Source organism: Bombina bombina, chromosome 5 (assembly GCF_027579735.1).
Source record: "Bombina bombina isolate aBomBom1 chromosome 5, aBomBom1.pri, whole genome shotgun sequence".
NCBI classification, from domain to species: Eukaryota; Metazoa; Chordata; class Amphibia; order Anura; family Bombinatoridae; genus Bombina; species Bombina bombina.
Genome location: NC_069503.1, coordinates 598,174,190 through 598,194,988, shown reverse-complemented (window position 1 = coordinate 598,194,988; position 20,799 = coordinate 598,174,190). Strand labels below are relative to the sequence as shown.

At 36.5% G+C, this 20,799-nt stretch overlaps 1 protein-coding gene across 1 annotated transcript in view; it reads right to left on the bottom strand.

Moving 5' to 3' along the window:
- CNTNAP2 (contactin associated protein 2) overlaps positions 1 to 20,799 on the bottom strand; it is a 2,991,056-nt gene that overhangs the window by 1,603,541 nt on the left and 1,366,716 nt on the right. The window contains exon 12 of the mRNA XM_053715812.1: positions 12,654 to 12,760. Coding sequence (XP_053571787.1) covers positions 12,654 to 12,760 — 107 coding nt within the window. The remainder of the gene's footprint in view (positions 1 to 12,653; positions 12,761 to 20,799) is intronic.

The window sequence follows — 20,799 nt, the reverse complement described above, 5'->3', positions numbered from 1 at the left end:
TGCACCTAACACTCTAACATGTACCCCGAGTCTAAACACCCCTAACCTTACACTTATTAACCCCTAATCTGCTGCCCCCACTATCGCTGACCCCTGCATATTATTATTAACCCCTAATCTGCCGCTCCGTAAACCGCCGCTACTTACATTATCCCTATGTACCCCTAATCTGCTGCCCTAACATCGCTGACCCCTATATTATATTTATTAACCCCTAATCTGCCCCCCACAACGTCGCCTCCACCTGCCTACACTTATTAACCCCTAATCTGCCGACCGGACCTGAGGGCTACTATAATAAAGTTATTAACCCCTAATCCGCCTCACTAACCCTATAATAAATAGTATTAGCCAATAGAATGCAAGCTCAATCTGATTGGCTGATTGGATCAGCCAATCGGATTGAACTTGATTCTGATTGGCTGATTCCATCAGCCAATCAGAATATTCCTACCTTAATTCCGATTGGCTGATAGAATCCTATCCGCCAATCGGAATTCGAGGGATGCCATCTTGGATGACGTCCCTTAAAGGAACCATCATTCTTCAGTTGGACGTCGCCGGAAGAAGATGGGTCCGTGGTGGAGGTCTTCAGGATGGAGCCGGTCGTCATAGGATGAAGATAGAAGATGCCGCTTGGATCAAGATGGTTGCCGGTCCAGATCGCCTCTTCTTCCCAGATAGGATGAAGACTTTGGAGCCTCTTCTGGACCTCTTCAGCCACCGGATGATGGATCGCCAGCCCCCGCTTGGGTTGGATGAAGATTTTGGAGCCAGGACGGATCGGTGATACCTGGTGAGGTGAAGACAAGGTAGGATGATCTTCAGGGGCTTAGTGTTAGGTTTATTTAAGGGGGGTTTGGGTTAGATTAGGGGTATGTGGGTGGTGGGTTGTAATGTTGGGGGGGGTATTGTATGTTTTTTTTTACAGATAAAAGAGCTGAACTTCTTGGGGCATGCCCCGCAAAGGGCCCTGTTCAGGGCTGGTAAGGTAAAAGAGCTTTGAACTTTAGTAATTTAGAATAGGGTAGGGCATTTTTTATTTTGGGGGGCTTTGTTATTTTATTAGGGAGCTTAGAGTAGGTGTAATTAGTTTAAAATTGTTGTAAGATTTTCCTTATGTTTGTAAATATTTTTTTATTTTTTGTAACTTAGTTCTTTTTTATTTTTTGTACTTTAGTTAGTTTATTTCATTGTAGTTATTTGTAGATATTGTATTTAATTAATGTATTGATAGTGTAGTGTTAGGTTTAATTGTAGGTAATTGTAGATATTTTATTTAATTAATTTAATGATAGTGTAGTGTTAGGTTTAATTGTAACTTAGGTTAGGATTTATTTTACAGGTAATTTTGTTATTATTTTAACTAGGTAACTATTAAATAGTTCTTAACTATTTAATAGCTATTGTACCTGGTTAAAATAATTACAAAGTTACCTGTAAAATAAATATTAATCCTAAAATAGCTATAATATAATTATAATTTATAGTGTAGCTATATTAGGATTTATTTTACAGGTAAGTATTTAGCTTTAAATAGGAATAATTTATTTAATAAGAGATAATTAATTTCGTTAGATGTAAATTATATTTAACTTAGGGGGGTGTTAGTGTTAGAGTTAGACTTAGCTTTAGGGGTTAATACATTTATTAGAATAGCGGCGAGATTCGGTCGGCAGATTAGGGGTTAATAATTGAAGTTAGGTGTCGGCGATGTTAGGGAGGGCAGGTTAGGGGTTAATAAATATAATATAGGGGTCGGCGGTGTTAGGGGCAGCAGATTAGGGGTACATAGCTATAATGTAGATGGCGGCTCTTTGCGGTTGGCAGATTAGGGGTTAATTATTGTAGGTAGGTGGCGGCGACGTTGTGGGGGGCAGGTTAGGGGTTAATAAATATAATATAGGGGTCGGCGATGTTAGGGCAGCAGATTAGGGGTACATAGGGATAATGTAGCTGGCGGAGGCGTGCGGACGGCAGATTAGGGGTTAATAAGTGTAGGTAGCTGGCGGCGACGTTGTGGGGGGCAGATTAGGGGTTAATAAATATAATATAGGGGTCGGCGGTGTTAGGGGCAGCAGATTAGGGGTACATAGCTATAATGTAGATGGCGGCTCTTTGCGGTTGGCAGATTAGGGGTTAATAATTGTAGGTAGGTGGCGGCGACGTTGTGGGGGGCAGGTTAGGGGTTAATAAATATAATATAGGGGTCGGCGATGTTAGGGCAGCAGATTAGGGGTACATAGGGATAATGTAGCTGGCGGCGGCGTGCGGACGGCAGATTAGGGGTTAATAAGTGTAGGTAGCTGGCGGCGACGTTGTGGGGGGCAGATTAGGGGTTAATAAATATAATATAGGGGTCAGCTGTGTTAGGGGCAGCAGATTAGGGGTACATAAGGATAACGTAGGTGGCAGTCGGCAGATTAGGGGTTAAAAAAATTGAATCGAGTTGCGGCGATGTGGGGGGACCTCGGTTTAGGGGTACATAGGTAGTTTATGGGTGTTAGTGTACTTTAGAGTACAGTAGTTAAGAGCTTTATGAACCGGCGTTAGCCCAGAAAGCTCTTAACTACTGACTTTTTTATGCGGCTGGAGTTTTGTCGTTAGATTTCTAACGCTCACTTCAGCCACGACTCTAAATACCGGAGTTAGAAAAATCCCATTGAAAAGATAGGATACGTAATTGACGTAAGGGGATCTGCGGTATGGAAAAGTTGCGGCTGAAAAGTGAGCATTAGACCCTATTTTGAGTGACTCCAAATACCGGAGGTAGCCTAAAACCAGCGTTAGGAGCCTCTAACGCTGGTTTTCACGGCTACCGCCCAACTCTAAATCTAGCCGTAAGTGTTTATAATATAACATAGTATGTTATTGTTTTTAGCCAAACAACTGCTACAATAATGTTAAAGTCAATAATAGGATACAAATGAATTATAGATATTTTTTCACTGTAACAGTGAGATAATTATTTTACTTTGAAACTTATAAACACATATTACATTATAAATATATATTATTATAAATATATATAAACATTATATTATTTCTGCATTTACATTACACACAAAATAACACCCATTTGTGTAACTACTCAATTTCACTGACAAATACTATGGAGAATTCTAACAAGACTTTTAAAAAAAACAAATAATACCCTTACAGAATCTTGAACAATGAGTTACCTTTAGAGAATTATACCCTTATGCCCTGATTTTCTAAAATGTACTGGCATGGAGATATATATATATATATATATATATATATATATATATATAATGCTGACCCTCCCATGGTCAGACTTCACTTGATTTCCTAAAAACAAAGGCTGGAACTGGAATTCCTGAGCGATGGAGAGCTGCTTCTGATAGTAATGACTCATTCTGGAGTGCAGAGTCTCAAAAAAGAGAGAGAATGTGATAGGAAACACCCAGCAGTGATAGCAACATTTTTTTAAGCACATGAAAATCAAACCGTGTACTTTAACTTGCATTTACTTCTACTTTTACGTCTTTTTCTATCTGTAAAATCAGTGCACTGTGTAACATATGTCATTAAACAAACTTTCCAGATTACAATTGGGGAGACCTGAAAAGTTAAAGAAACATTAAAGTCAGAATTAAACTATCATGATTCTGCTAGAATATTTTAAACAACTTAAACAACCAATTTACTTCCATTATCTAATTTGCTTCATTATCTTTTTTTGAAGACCACACCTAGATAGGCTCAGGGGCAGCAATGCGCTACTGTAAGCTAGCTGCTCATTTGTGGCTGCACATATAGGTCTATTGTCATTGGCTCAACCAATGTGCTCAGCTAGCTCCCAGTAATGCACTGCTGCTCGTTACTCAAAAAGATACAAATAGAATTAAGCAAATTTGATAATAGAAGTGTAATGGAAAGTTGTTTATAATGTTATGCTCTATCTGAATCATGAAATCTTAATTTTGTTTTTCAGGTTTCTTTAACGTACTTCGAAAATACTAGGAGACCTGCAAGAGAACTTCATATAAGTCGAGAGAATGTATTTGTTTAGTCCACTCACTGAGGCTGCAAGACTCATTCTTCAATAGAAAAAGTACCCTATGAAACCCACCAATCAGCAGCTCCTGAGCCTACCTAGTTTTCAACAAAGGATATTAATAGAACAAAACAAATTGATAATAGAAGTAATCTGGCAAAAAAATCACATGCTCTGTCTGAAACATGAAAGAAAAAAAGTGTTTTATGTCCCTTTAATTTTATTGAGCATTATACTGTAAAGTATGTCTCTTCTTTACATATGTATGTATTGGGTACTTCTAAAGCGCGGCTAATAACCCGTAAGGGTCTCAAGTTGCTGCTTATTTTATCAATGAAAGGATGAAAGGATAAGTGGACCTCGTTGGGGATCGAACCTACAACCCTTGGGTTGCTACAGAGCTCAGCCACAGTGCCTTAGCATGCTGACCTATCTGTCTGTACAAATGTAGGTTAAGCCCCTTATCAAGATACACAGCTATCAAGATAAAATTTGACTTCAGAGAATGCCTTAAAGGGTCGCGTAGTACTGACAGGTCTTTTTAGAGACTCTTGCTTGTAAAGAATTTAAATGATTAACTAAACTAAACACCTTTTAATTGCAAGATATTTTTGTTGTCTTGCTATAGAATTTAACATTCTGTTTGCTGCAATTGTTTTTCAATAGCCAACATCCATCAAACAATTGTCTTATTTGGAAGAGCCAATCTAATCTTGCTTCTGGAGAAGACAAGACTAGCCATAGTCATTATGTAAGTATAAAGTGCATTGTTTTGCAGTTAATATTTGCCGAACCAAATTAGGACTTTGAATTGGACCTTGGTTATGTGGTTTGTGTGAACATGCTCCAGGAGCATTTAATCAATTTCAATATTTCATCACAGGAGAGATATTGAAGAATAACACACACTTTACATTTGAATCTTCTTATGTGAATTACTTCCTAGGGTGTGTTTACAGAATTCAATATATAGGGCGGTCCTCTAGACCGATCAAGAAACGGTGGAGTGAACACCTGAGGTATATAAACAAACAATTTCTCAAACATAGTGTCCCTAGACAAGTTATGTGCCATAATGGTGATCGGTGCGACACCTTTAAAATTTTGACCATTGAACAGCTAATAGATAGGGCTAATCGATCTGTTCATTTGAGGCAGAGGGAAATGTATTGGATCTGCAAAATCAGGTCCCTTGTTCCCTTTGGCCTCAATAAGAATATTGATATGGCAACTTTCCACTCCTAATTTAACTCATAGGCCCATATTTATCAAGCTCCGTATGGAACTTGAAGGGCCGTGTTTCTGGTCAGTCTTCAGACTCGCCAGAAACACAAGTTATGAAGCAGCGGTCTAAAGACCACTGCTCCATAACCCTGTCCGCCTGCTCAGAGCCGGAAATCAACCCGATCGAGTACGATCGGGTTGATTGACACCTCCCTGCTGGCGGCCGATTGTCCGCGAGTCTGCAGGGGGCTGCGTTGCACCAGCAGCTCTTGTGAGCTGCTGGTGCAATGCTCTCCGCATTTAGCGAGGTCTTGCCGACCTAATCCGCACTGTCGGATCAGGTCTGCAAGACCTATGATAAATAGAGACCCTACTCTTTGGATCTTGTTTGGTGTACATATAATTTGTATAGATATATAAATTCAAAACTGTACATTGTGTTCACTGAGAAACGAGTTATTGTGTTTTAACTGTTTTAATCAAATACCCTTGATTTTACTTTGACTGTGTGGACTGTTTTTATGGTGACTAACATTGCAGCAACCCCTTCTGAGTAGCCCATATAACATTTTGAGCTGACATGGTGGTTGGATGCATTCAAACAGCAGTTTGAAGGTCTGATATATCATTTTATCCAGTATTGATAGCCAAGCAGGATCTTTCCAGAGTGTGAGCTTGCTGGATGGCTCCTAAGGGTCCAGAATGGTGGAATTGCACACTTTTGTGCTTTACATATTGTGAGTATTTTTTTACCAAACATGAGACATTGCTTGTGCAAGAGTACCACACCATTGGGGCGCCCTTTTCCTTCTTTTGTTTTATAGATCATTTCTCCATTCCATTGCTGAGTGGTATTGTTTGAAGAGGAAGCAGCCCTGGGTTGTATCTATTTTCCTTTGTGACTTTTTATCCTTGAAAATTATGAACTTTTGGGGTAATTATTTAATTATTATTTGTGGTTATATGAATTGTATTAATTCAAATTGGATATAGCGCATCCGATTATAGATTATAAGACATATCTTTTAGTAATGTTATACATTAGCAGGAACACTAGATGGCAGCACTATTTCCTGTTATGTAGTGCTCCAAACATCTGCACACTACCTAGCAAGATATCTCTTCAACAAAAAAGAACACAAGAATAAAGCAAATTTGATCATAGAAGTAATTGGAAACTTTTTATTTAAAATTGTATGCACCATCTGAATCATGCAAGAAAAATGTTGTGTTTCGTGTCCCTTTAATAAACTTTAGATTTTAGATTAAAAAACATAATTGAGAATTCACAGAACAGTTTGCAAGGCAGGTTTTCTAGAAAAGTTTGTTTTTGTTTTATATAAATTGGTACTTATCATAGGTCAAATGGCTTCAAGTGTTAAGCTATAATTATATTTTTGTTTTTAATTGCACCAACCATAGAAAACCACAGAAGGAGAAGGATTACAATTAAATCTGTGTTATACCATAACAGCAAAACTCTTCAGGCTATATGTCTCCCAATGACCCATGTAATTGTAATCCAATAGCTTTATTTTGCTTTTAGTTAGAAGACAGTACAAGAGGCTTTAAATCCTTCTTGATACCAAAGAACAGGTACAGCTGTTATATTGTCTCACTCTAGGTGTCTGTGTATTATGCGGAAAGAAAATGTAGAAGAATGCAAGGATTACTGCCATGTATTTAATGAAGGTGATTTTCAGAATCTGACAGCAGTTGAAGGCCTATTATTCCACTGACGGGATTTGGAAAGGAATCAAGGCTTACCCCAATTCTTAGTGTCTAGGTAGAGTCAATATAATGTGTTTACTAAGCAGCATTTCTGTTTCAGAGAACATAACTTTAATTTGTTCAGAGAACAGATTTAGCTTCAGTAGGTATAGCCTTGCAACACTACCAAACGTCTATGCTCCTTTTAAGTAAGCATACATAAAAATAAAAAGGGAGCACTGCTAAGTGTGTTTTACTGTAAACATCATTAAAACTACTCATATTAGCATGGATTTTTCCAGCTCTATACTCTGCATAAAGCTTCCTATGATTTATGTTTCATGTGGTGTATTAGCAGAGGATCAACAAGAACAGGAAGTGCCAAACAGGAAACAAGTGCAATAGAAATAAATCATAGAGTTGCATATAAGCTAAACATAACACCCATAACAATTTACTGCTACTGTTGTGGACCATGTGACATGGTTGTGTTCTCTTTTTGCCCTATGCCTTTAGTTGATTGAGCTTAACAGCTCTTTTATAAAGAGCTAGTGCAAACAAACAGTTGGAAAAGGACACATCCTCATTCTTGGATGAGTGTGTATTGCTTTATATGAGCACTTTCTGAGGCACCAGCCCCTACTAAATATATGAGTCTGTAGGTGGCTGTTGGCTGTCATGTGACACAGGAGACAATGAGGAAATAAAAACATTCCAACCTGGTTGTCTATCTCTCGTTTCATCTGTTTCTCTCTCTGTCTTCCTGTTTGTTTACAGTATTTTCTCTGTGCTTCCATGTAGTGCTAGTTAGACCTCATAATGTACAAGCTATATAAGTTTATCTATCTATTATATGTCATCTGTTTGTTTGTCTATCAATCAACTGTGTGACTGTGTGAGTCTATCTGTCTATCTGTGTTTGAAAAATCTGTGTGCATTTATATGGTTTGCATGACATATAATGCTATTGATGGAAGCAATGTATACAACACTAATATACTAGATGTGCTTTAGCTAGATGTATGCTATTTGTTTGCATTTTCTCACAACGTTTTCTTCTATACCAGGGCATGTTTTCTACATCAAGAGGAATATGGCTATATTAAGATCAAATTTCTACAAGAATCTTGGTTCAAACACATAACGTACGCTGTGGCTCCTGGTCCAAGACACATTTTGAGCACTCTAAACCAGTAATCTAATTCCTAAAGATTTAAAAGACCAAGGGGCCTATCTATCAAGCTTCGAATGGAGCTTGATGCCCCATGTTTCTGGCGAGCCTGCAGGCTCGCCAGAAACAGCAGTTATGAAGCAGCGGTCATAAAGACCGCTGCTCCATAACCTGTCCGCCTGCTCTGAGCAGGCGGACAGACATCGCCGGAAATCAACCTGATCGAGTATGATCGGGTTGATTGACACCCCCTGCTGGCGGCCCATTGGCCGCGAGTCTGCAGGGGGCGGCGTTGCACCAGCAGCTCTTGTGAGCTTCTGGTGCAATGCTGAATACGGCGTGCGTATTGCTCGCCGTATTCAGCGAGGTCTGGCGGACCTGATCCGCACTGTCAGATCAGGTCCGCCAGACTTTGTTAAATAGGGGCCCAAAGGTCTAAAAGATGTTATTTAAAAATATGTCAGTATCTTAAATGTTTCTCTCTTTAATGTTGTTTACTCTTTAGTATTTTAAAACACTTATACTTCAGAGTTGAGATGTAAGTCAAAACCATTAATAGAACAATAGGGGTTTCCCACAAAAATGCATTTGACGATCAGCTATTTAATTCCATGTTTTAAAATGTTTACTTGCCAGGTTTCTATATAAATGAAAGAAAATTTGCACTTTGCATGACCCTTTACAGCATGGAGAGTTTATTATTAAGTCAAAAAAGCAATCATATTACTTGATTTCTCTATCAAAACTATGCAGAACGAGCACATTAAGTATATACATTCTAAGAAGGCTGAAAAAACTATTTATCAAAACATTTCTTTATCTGACATATGATTTACATAAAAATATGCAAGGTCCTTCTAATCCATATATTGCTAAAAATGAATTCCTGCTCTTCTGCAGATAACCATTTATAGGCATTTATCAATGACAAAGCAAAAGTGTTTGCTTATATACTTGGTACATAAAGTCTTAAATAAATGCACCTCAATCAAAAGGCCACAATATGTTTTTGCTGATCAGTGTGACAGTATTAGATCATTGTGTTCAAGGAGTTGATAAAAACATTTGCTGATAAACTCTGCTATTAGTGCAGTTTTTAATGTTAAAAATATATATTAACCCATTACATCACTGGTTTTCTATGGGGATTGTACTATCAATAATAGAGCAGTCTTGGCACCAGTGGCGGGACTGCGCTATTTCCAGAGACAAGAAGGGTGTGACCAGCAGTATTTTAAACAAGAAAGCCCTTAATGACATGGTATGCCATGGTCGTTAAGGGGTTAATAAGGCTGTTTCTTCATACTGTATACATTTATATTTTAAAGTGATATTGTAGTGTAAAATTAATATTAACGTTTATGACAAAATAAAAACATTGGATGACGACTGCTTCTTACATTGCAGAAAGGAGGCTCACATGAGAAAGACTGCACCTTTCACTTGCTTACACCTCCAACCACTGCATTGCAATCATTCTTGAACTTATAAATTATTTTCATGTATATTTGTATCATTTTGACCTTTTAAAATAGATATGAACAATATTTCTAACATTTAATATCAGCTGTAGCGTGAGTAAGAATTTTAACATTAAAGTGGGTTTAAAGCACTCAAAAAATCCAAAAAAATATTTTTTAGTTTTCCAGAGGTCTAAGAATTTACAAAAGATAAAAGTGAAAGAGAAATGTCCAAAGATGTGCTTATTTCTGACTTAGAATAGAATTGTTAAATGTGCCCTGTGCACTGTATATTAGGCTAAATGCATTTGAAAACCATTACATAAAAGGGTTATCGCGAAGTTAGCCAATGGATTGACATTGGTTCATATTCAAAACCTGACTGACCTCACTAGGCAGGATCAGACTAATATACTTCAGGAAAATTCTTCTCTGTAAAAAACAGAATTGGACTAAAAGAAGCTGCACCCAGGTGGTAAATTGCAATGGAACAAGCTAACAAGTTATTGAGCTGGTGTTTGTTCATGAGAGTGCACTTCTCTTTCTGTTTGCATCAGATTCAATACCCCCATGATTTCCATTTTGATAAGCAATTGACTGCCATTCTAATGGATTGGAACACAGGTCACTATTGGATTCTAGCCTTAAAATGCAAGTCTTCAGTATGTACAGTCTCTCTAATTCCTATGCTACTCTTGGTATTCATTTAATAAAGATCCCCTATTGCCCAATTCTTTTGTGAATGTCGCTACCTAGAATTATGCAGGAAGTGGTGAGACAGATGAGATGCAAGTGGATTTTCTGTCCTTAATAAATCTAGAAAAGTGTATTTAGAGGATGTATTACTTTTAAATACCTATTATAAATGGTAACTCATTTTAGGCTACATGTACTATACATAGTTCTAGTAGTCAGCATTTTACTGGATTTCTTTATGCAGTTCTTAGCTGATATATTGATTAATTTCTTATACTGTTATTTAAAATTATAGTACTAGAAATGCTTTACAGGTACAATACAGACAGAATTTCCTATAACATTATTGGCCTAATGATCAAAAATGCACGAGCATGGAGAGAAATCATGCAAAAACTTTGGTGGCTTGTTTTGAGAATTCTATTATGTTGTAATGTATATATATATATATATATATATATATATATATATATATATATATATATATAGAGAGAGAGAGAGAGAGAGAGAGAGAGAGAGAGAGAGAGAGAGATACACATCTTCCTCACATTCAGAACCTTCATTAACTAGATAAAAAGTTCTCAAGCTGAAATTTTCCTTTATAAAATGTTGTGAGGAATCTCCCAGTGCTAATGAGACTTCTTACATAACCTCATTAGAGTGGAGAGCTTTAGATCAATGAGGTCAATGACTCGCGAAAATGTCTACATTACTTTATAGTGTATTAAATATGCTCCACTGTATATCATAGGAACTGAGTGAGTTTGTAAAGGAATCTAAACCCTGGCAGTTGCCAGACATCCTTTTAGTGCACTTTTATTACTATGATAATTATAACAAGTCAATGAACATTAATCACTTGAACATAAAAAAGGATATTGTATACTAGGCGCTGCAATATATTGTACAAATAGAACTTATATAGGTATTGCTCAATACATATACTACATATAAATATATTTCCCTACAAAATCAAACATTCAATAGCCAAACTGTAGATATTAATAATCAAATATTCAAATAATCAGTAAAGCTCCACTTAAGGATATTAAAGAAAGTTCTTACAGTTCCCATACAGTTCCAATTATTTCAGTCTAGGGGAGTACAGGGAGATTGGTCCAATAGTGTAGGTAGTATATCTTTGTGGCTGCTCCTTTAAAAGAGTCCCATCACGAACTCTGCATCAAAAACTAAAAAACAGAAGAAAAAACAGGAGCGCACAACCGCATTTAAGTGCAGATTAAAATGACACCTTTAATAGTATATTGCCCTTTAAAAGAATCACACTCACACTTTAAAAACAGTATAAAACAGTGTTACAATTATATTGACTGCAAACCAGCTCCAGCGTCTTTACCCAAACACAAGGAGCTCCAAGTTGGCGTATCTACAAATGGCTGGAGGGGGTGTGTTCCCAATTTGGCCAATCGGATGTTCCTATGCTCTCAAGCCTCCTTTCCAATGGCTGAGCGACGGAGGTGTGTGCTGACACCCGAAGTTAGTGTTTAATGCAGCACGTAATGGGTTCTCTTCAATGCTGGGAGAATATCTCACAGTAATGTCCGTTTTTAAACAGATTAAAGCCACACCAGTGCAGTCATATAACAGATTAGACAGGCTATGATGATGCACCTGTCGGAACGGCCCTCAGTCCACTCAATGCTTGTGTTATAGTGAACAAACACTACCATAGCCTCACAGGGACCTAATAATGCTCACTCGACGTACGTTTCCTGTGAGGCTACGGTAGTGTTTGTTAACTATAACACAAGCACTGAGTGGGCTGAGGGCCGTTCCGACAGGCGCATCATTATAGCCTGTCTAATCTGTTAAATGACTGCACTGGTGTGGCTTTAATCTGTTTAAAAATGGACATTACTGTGAGATATTCTCCCAGCATTGAAGAGAACCCATTACGTGCTGCATTAAACACTAACTTTGGGTGTCAGCACACACCATTGGAAAGGAGGCTTGAGAGCATAGGAATATCCGATTGGCCAAATTGGGAACCCATCCCCTCCAGCCATTTGTGGATACTCCAACTTGGAGCTCCCTGTGTTTGGGTGAAGACGCCGGAGCTGGTTTGCAGTCAAAATAATTGTAACACTGCTTTTATACTGGTTTTAAAGTGTGAGTGTGATTCTTTTAAAGGGCAATATACTATTAAAGGTGTCATTTTAATCTGCACTTAGATGCGGTTGTGCGCTCCTGTTTTTTCTTCTGCTTTTTATTTAATCACTTGACTTCTTTCTTTGTAAGGTGCATTTATCATTAAAAATGAACATAAATGCCATTTTTATGCAAACATAATACTGTATATAAACTGCACAAAAAAATGTGTACAAGCTTTACGGACATTGTTTATACTTACAGTTGTGACAGGTGGCGCCTGTGTACCCAGTTCCCTCACAGTTGCATTTGATACTGTCCCAAGTCTGAGTACATTTACCGCCATGCTCACAGTTATTGGGGACACATCTGCCAAAGGAAGCATCAAAACAAAAATTAGTTTTAGATGTTATCAGATTTTAAGCTGTCTACAAAATAGCCCACCAAACACGCCTGGCAGTTTCTTTACACCATAGCAATTAATCCTCATTAGTACAAGCTGATTTTAATGAATAAGGACGGCACATGCCAATTGCAGAAAAGACGATGCATGGCAGGTCCAATAACACCCACTTTAATGTAAATCAGCACATGGGAACGGCAGCTGATGAAGTTGATTAGCTTTTCTAAACATCATAATTGGCAGAAATGAGAGTGTAGACTTTACAACAGAGTACACAACAAGTCACTTTTCAGCTCTTTGTAGTGCTAGGTGCCCTAGATTAGTAAAACATCATACAAGTGTTACAGCATACAGAGAGATTGCAGAGATTTTTGTATTCTACCTCTCATCAGTTAGAGGGTAATGAGGTGGCGCTCTGCCTGCTGGCTTCTGCAGAAAATAATCAGCCTGCATTGCAAAGCATAGGCATTCAGCTGCAGAAAAAAAGCATTAAACAGCAAATCTTGTAACACAAGTTGGAATGATTCAATCTTTGTTACTTTATCCATTCTAATCCTCTTTCTTATCAAGTTTCATAATAAAGATAGAATTGAAGTCTGTTAAATTACAAAATATGCAAACCAGTATGCCTATATGGTCACTTTCAGAAAATGTTGAATAACTATGTTCTAGATATAAAATATATCCAGTGTAAATAAAATGATGGCCTGTGGAGATTTGTAACTTCCATTTTGCTTTGTTAATTTTGTTACTACCACTGAATTTTGTACTATCACTCCTGACTATGATTATTTGGGTTCAGAAGTTTTTTGATTTATTTGAAATTGAAAAAAGGGTATTATTTGAAAACTTTAAAATAGAAGTCACATTTATACATGGGTACAATCAAAATCAGTCAACAAACGGGCTTCAAACTTGGCATTAAAAGAGAACAAAGTGGTTATAGGTGCCTTTTTCACAAACTAACTTGATCTCCCTATATATAAAATAATGCTTTTTAAACACATATACACAAATGTCTTTCTAGTCTAATTATTTTAACACAACATGAGAGAAATATATTTGTGAATTTGTATCATTTTTATAAGGCATTATCTGTAAATATTTATTTAAGTGGATCAATGTATTTTCTAAGAACAATATATAATATTATTTGAATATATAGATTTGCCTATCAAAAGTTATGTCAGACTTCAAAAATTTGCTCAATTCATGTAGTTAATGAGATAGGTAGGGTTCTTAAACCCTTGGCTGAAATGTAGTTTGCAACAATGCAATGACACTAAGAAATTAAAGAGACATGCCACCCACATTTTTTCTTTTATGATTTAGAAAGAAAATGCAATGTTAAACATATTTCTAATTTACTTATATTATCTCATTTGTTTGATTCTCTTGATATTCTTTGATGAAAAGCATATCTAGATATGCTCACTAGCTGATGATTGGTTGCTGCACATAGAAGCATCATGTGATTGGCTCACCATGTACATTGCTTTTTATTCAAATAAGGATATTTAAAAAATGAAGCAAAATAAAGTATGGAAGTAAATTGTAATTTGCAATTAGACTACCACAAACTTAAAAGCATACTCAATTTTATAATGTTTTGCATGTGTTTTATTTTACTGTTATTGTAGCCCTAACTCTTTACTTCAGGTCTCAAGTCATGCTAACATTTATAATGCTGCTAAAGGGACAGTCTACACCAGAATTTTTATTGTTTTAAAAGATAGATAATCCCTTTATTACCCATTCCCCAGTTTTGCATAACCAACACAGTTATATTTATATACTTTTTACCTCTGTGATTATCATGTATCTAAGCCTCTGCAAACTGCCCCTTTATTTCAGTTCTTTTGACAGACTTGCAGTTTAGCCAATCAGTGCTGGCTCCCAGATAACTTCACGTGCATGAGCACAGTGTTATCTATATGAAACACATGAACTAACACCCTCTAGTGGTGAAAAACTGTTAAAATGCATTCTGAAAAGAGGTGGCCTTCAAGGTCTAAGAAATTAGCATATGAACCTCCTAGGTTAAGCTTTCAACTAAGAACCAAGAGAACAAAGCAAAATTGGTAATAAAAGTAAATTGGAAAATTGTTTAAAATTACATGCCCTATTTTATTCATGAAAGTTTATTTTGGACTAGACTGTCCCTTTAAGTATTGTAACTTGAGGGCTATAGGACATGCTAAAGGGATTCTGTTTTACCATGGACTTGTAATACCAAATTGTGCACTAATCCTTGTGTGGTCCAGTGATATTTATAGTGCTCCACTTGTAATCTAGGCTAAATAAGTAGTGTTAAAGTGCTATAAAACAGGTTGATATCTGTGCATATCCTAAAATGGCCAATTAAGTAAAAATAGTTGCATAAAAAAATTGTTTAAAAATTGTTGTTCTAATTTACTCCTATTATCAAATTTTCTTCATTCTCTTGGTATCTTTATTTGAAATGCAAGAATGTAAGTTTAGATGCCGGACCATTTTTGGTGAACAACCTGGGTTGTTCTTGCAGATTGGTGGATAAATTAATCCACCAATAAAAAAGTGTTTTCCAAAGTTCTGAACCAAAAAAGCTTAGATGCCTTCTTTTTCAAATAAAGATAGCAAAAGAACGAAGAAAAAATGATAATAGGAGTAAATTAGAAAGTTGCTTAAAATTGCATGCTCTATCTGAATCACGAGAGAATTTTTTTTGGGTTCAGTGTCCCTTTAAAATAGCCATGCTGTCTGGACACTGTGCTCCACCCAACTTATCAGTATTTAGACTCAGGCATTGTATTTCACCTGAGTTCACAGCTTCTAGACATGCTCCAGCAGATAATCCCTATTCATTTGTGCATTTTACCAAAACAACAATGGATATAGCTACAGCCATAAAAGGAAATGTGTGGGGGGAGCTGTACAATTCAGAAACTTAAAAGAAAGGGTTAATTGTGAGGCACGGCAGTATACATTTGCAGGTAAAGTAATTAATGGACATATTATTATATTTTGTGCTTCTACTAAAAGCTGTAGCTGTTTCAAAAGAGTATTTAAGTATGCACCGTGCACTAGCATTTTAAACACATTGCTCAGAGACCCTAAGGTGCTTGTACCATCTGGTAATGACTCAATTTGTTAATTTCTGACATGATACAAGCCCAACTAATGCTCTGAGCAGCTGCAGTATTTAAAATGCTGGTGCACTGAGAATATCTAGCTATATATCACATGCACGTGCAGAGAAAAATGCTAAGAGAAAAACAGTGATAACTTTTAATAGAAGCATTTTTGCCAGTACATGTACATTGTAAATATGTTTCTATTCAAAGATGTTATTCATCTATGTGTATTTAAATTATAATTGGAATATCCCTTTAAATTTGCATGTTCTATCAAATCCATTAAAGGTTAATTTTGACTTTACTCTAAATTTATTTAAATATAATTATTCTATATCTTATGAATGTCACTTACACTGAAACATAGAAACATAGATATTGACGACAGATAAGAGACATAGGGCCAGCAAATCTGCCCGGTATTACCTAACAGTATAAACTTATTTAGTTCGTAAGATAGCCTTATGCCCAGTGTTTGTTGCTACTACCTCTTAAGGTAGTTTATTCCATAAATCAATCACTCTTTCTGTAAAGAAGAGCTTCCTCAAATTACTCCTGAATCTACTACCCTTCAGCTTGAGATCATGACCCCTTGTTCTTGAATTTTCCTTTTTATGTAACATACCCACAGCCTCAGTTTTACTAAGTCCTTTAACGTACTTGAAAGTTGCTATCATATCACCTCTTTCCATTCTCTCCTCTAAGCTATACATATTTAGATCATTGAGCCTATCCTGGTAAGTTTTATTTTTTAGACCATGTATGATTTTGGTAGCCCTCCTTTGCACAGATTCAAGTTTGTTAATATCCTTCTGAAGATATGGCCTCCAGAACTGCACACAATACTCAAGATGAGGCCTAACTAATGATCTATAAAGTGGCATAATAACCTTACTATTTCTGCTGCAAATACCTCTACCAATACATCCAAGCACTCTGCTAGCCTTACTCGCAGCATTACTACATTGTTTACTAACGGCTAGATTTAGAGTTTTGTCGGCAAAGACCCGTGTAGCTAACGCTCCTTTTTTCCCCCCGCACCTTTTAAACAATGCTGGTATTGAGAGTTCTCTGAAGGGCTGCGTTAGGCTCCAAAAAGGGAGCGTAGAGCATAATTTACCGCCACTTCAACTCTCAATACCAGCGTTGCTTACGGTAGCGGCTAGCTGGAAAAACGTGCTCGTGCACGATTCCCCCATAGGAAACAATGGGGCAGTTTGGGCTGAAAAAAAACACCTGCAAAAAAGCAGCGTTAAGCTCCTAACGCAGGCCCATTGTTTCCTATGGGGAAATGATTTCTAAGTCTGCACCTAACACCCTAACATGTACCCCGAGTCTAAACACCCATAACCTTACACTTATTAACCCCTAATCTGCCGCCCCCACTATCGCTGACACCTGCATTGCACAATTAACCCCTATTCTGCCACTCCGTACACCGCCGCAACCTACATTATCCCTATGTACCCCTAATCTGTTGCCCCTAACATCACCGACACCTATATTATATTTATTAACCCCTAATCTGCCCCCCCCAACGTCGCCACTACCTACCTACACTTATTAACCCCTAATCTGCAGACCGGAGCTCGCCGTTACTCTAATAAATGTATTAACTCCTAAACCGCCTCACTCCCACCTCAAAAACCCTATAATAAAAAGTATTAACCCCTAATCTGCCCTCCCTAACATCGCCGCCACCTAACTTCAAGTATTAACCCCTAATCTGCCGACCGGACCTCGCCGCTACTCTAATAAATGTATTAACCCCTAAAGCTAAGTCTAACCCTAACCCTAACACCCCCTAAATTAAATATAATTTTATTCTAACAAAATAAGTTAACTCTTATTAAATAAAGTCTTCCTATTTAATACTAAATACTTACCTGTAAAATAAACCCTAATATAGCTACAATATAACGAATAATTATATTGTAGCTATTTTAGAATTTATATTTATTTTACAGGCAACTTTGTATTTATTTTAACTAGGTACAATAGCTATTAAATAGTTATTTACTATTTAATAGCTACCTAGTTAAAATAATTACAAAATTACCTGTAAAATAAATCCTAACCTAAGTTATAATTAAACCTAACACTACACTATCAATAAATAAATTAAATCAATTAACTACAATTACCTACAATTAAATAAACTAAACTAAATTACAAAAAAAAACAAACACTAAATTACAAAAAATAAAAAAAATTACAAGAATTTTAAGCTAATTACACCTACTCTAAGCCCCCTAATAAAATAACAAACCCCCAAAATAAAAAAATACCCTACCCTAATCTAAATTAAAATAGTTAACAGCTCTATTACCTTACCAGCCCTTAAAAGGGCTTTTTGCGGGGCATGCCCCAAAGAAATCAGCTCTTTTGCCTGTAATAAAAACACAATACCACCCCCCACATTACAACCCACCACCCACATACCCCTACTCTAACCCAAACCCCCCTTAAATAAACCTAACACTACCCCCCTGAAGATCTCCCTACCTTGAGTCGTCTTCACCCAACCGGGCACTGATGGACCAAAAGAAGACATCCGGAGCGGCAGAAGTCTTCATCCTATCCGGGCAGAAGAGGACATCCGGACCGGTAGACATCTTCATCCAAGCGGCATCTTCTATCTTCATCCATCCGGAGTGGAGCGGAGTCGATCCATCTTCTTCCAGCCGACGCGGATCCATCCTCTTCTACCGATGCCTACTATTGGATGTTTATTTAATTGTAGGTAATTGTAGGTACTTGTAGTTAATTGATTTAATTTATTTATTGATAGTGTAGTGTTAGGTTTAATTGTAACTTAGAAAATAAACAGAAGAATAAACCCTTTGTGGTAGAAATAAGCAACTCTGCAAAGTGTGGTTTCCCAAAACCCACACTACAGTCTAATAAAAATAAAAATACAGGATTAGAGTGCACTAAAAATAGCTTTACCTATAACCTAATTCTACACTATTAGTAAATTAATTTAGTAAGATAAATTACAGAAAGAATATATTTTAAAAATATTAAAAAAACACAATACGGATATAATATAAATATTTAAGCACTATTAAACTTTATTTTCAAAAATATAAACACTTAAAATATTATAAGGTGCACCTTATTTGTTAATACTATAACATTGCGACAATTTTATATTGCACTTTTAACACTTTAATATACTAAATAAACTAAAAGCTTGCAAATGCTCAAAGCCAAAGATGACCCAGGACAAGATCCGTTAAGCTGGCCAGCCTTGGTAACGGATGTTTCCCTGTTTAGCAGCAACCCTTTAAGTGTCACTGTGGGTGACGGAAGATTGGGAAGGACAAGTTGAAACCCAATTTTTGAGGACATTGTACTCCTGGAAGCAATTTGCAAAAACAAAGGAATCACATCGCAAATTTGAAAGTAACACTCACCGGCAACCCGGCTTGGCTATTGGTGTGGCAGAGAGGTTACGTGAGGATCCACACGTCACAGCCAGGTAACGGCTGAATCGGAAACGCCAAACACCGCAGCAAGAGTAAAGCCGACTCGGGGAAAAGTAATTCATTCCAAACCTTTCGGATTCTGGTGAGTGTTGTTATTTACTTTGAGTTTGGGACCAACGAGTTGATAATTCTATATATACCAACAGAGGATAATACAAATAACTGTCATCTTTGAACACTACAGTAACCGACAACTTAAGGGGTACTTAAAGTGAAAAATTTACATCCTATTAAGTCTTTTGTTTTTTGGAGATACAAGAAACAATAAAGAACGATATATCAAGAAAGAGGATAACATATTGACACTCTATTCTGATACTTTTTTTGACAAGAAAAGTTTCAATATAAACTTTGAGACAAAACTGATACAATCAGTCATCTGGTTAAACGAGCAAATAGATATCTTTGGCTTTGAGCATTTGCAAGCTTTTAGTTTATTTAGTATATTAAAGTGTTAAAAGTGCAATATAAAATTGTCGCAATGTTATAGTATTAACAAATAAGGTGCACCTTATAATATTTTAAGTGTTTATATTTTTTAAAATAAAGTTTAATAGTTTTTAAATATTTATATTATATCCGTATTGTGTTTTTTTAATATTTTTAAAATATATTCTTTCTGTAATTTATCTTACTAAATTGATATACTAATAGTGTAGAATTAGGTTATAGGTAGAGCTATTTTTAGCGCACTCTAATCCTGTATCTTTATTTTTAATTTTAACTTAGGTTAGGATTTATTTTACAGGTAATTTTGAAATTATTTTAACTAGGTAGCTATTAAATAGTAAATAACTATTTAATAGCTATTGTACCTAGTTAAAATAAATACAAAGTTGCCTGTAAAATAAATATAAATTCTAAAATAGCTACAATGTAATTATTTGTTATATTGTAGCTATATTAGGGTTTATTTTACAGGTAAGTATTTAGTTTTAAATAGGAAGACTTTATTTAATAAGAGTTAATTTATTTTGTTATAATAAAATTATATTTAACTTAGGGGGGTGTTAGGGTTAGGGTTAGACTTAGCTTTAGGGGTTAATACATTTATTATAGTAGCGGCGAGGTCCGATCGGCAGATTAGGGGTTAATACTTGAAGTTAGGTGGCGGCGATGTTAGGGAGGGCAGATTAGGGGTTAATACTATTTATTATAGGGTTTTTGAGGCAGGAGTGAGGTGGTTTAGGGGTTAATACATTTATTAGAGTAGCGGCGAGCTCCGGTCGGCAGATTAGGGGTTAATAAGTGTAGGTAGGTAGCGGCGACATTGGGGGGGGCAGATTAGGGGTTAATAAATATTATGTAGGTGTCGGCGATGTTAGGGGCAGCAGATTAGGGTTTTATAGGTATAATGTAGGTGGCGGCGGTGTGCGGTCGGCAGATTAGGGGTTAAAAAAA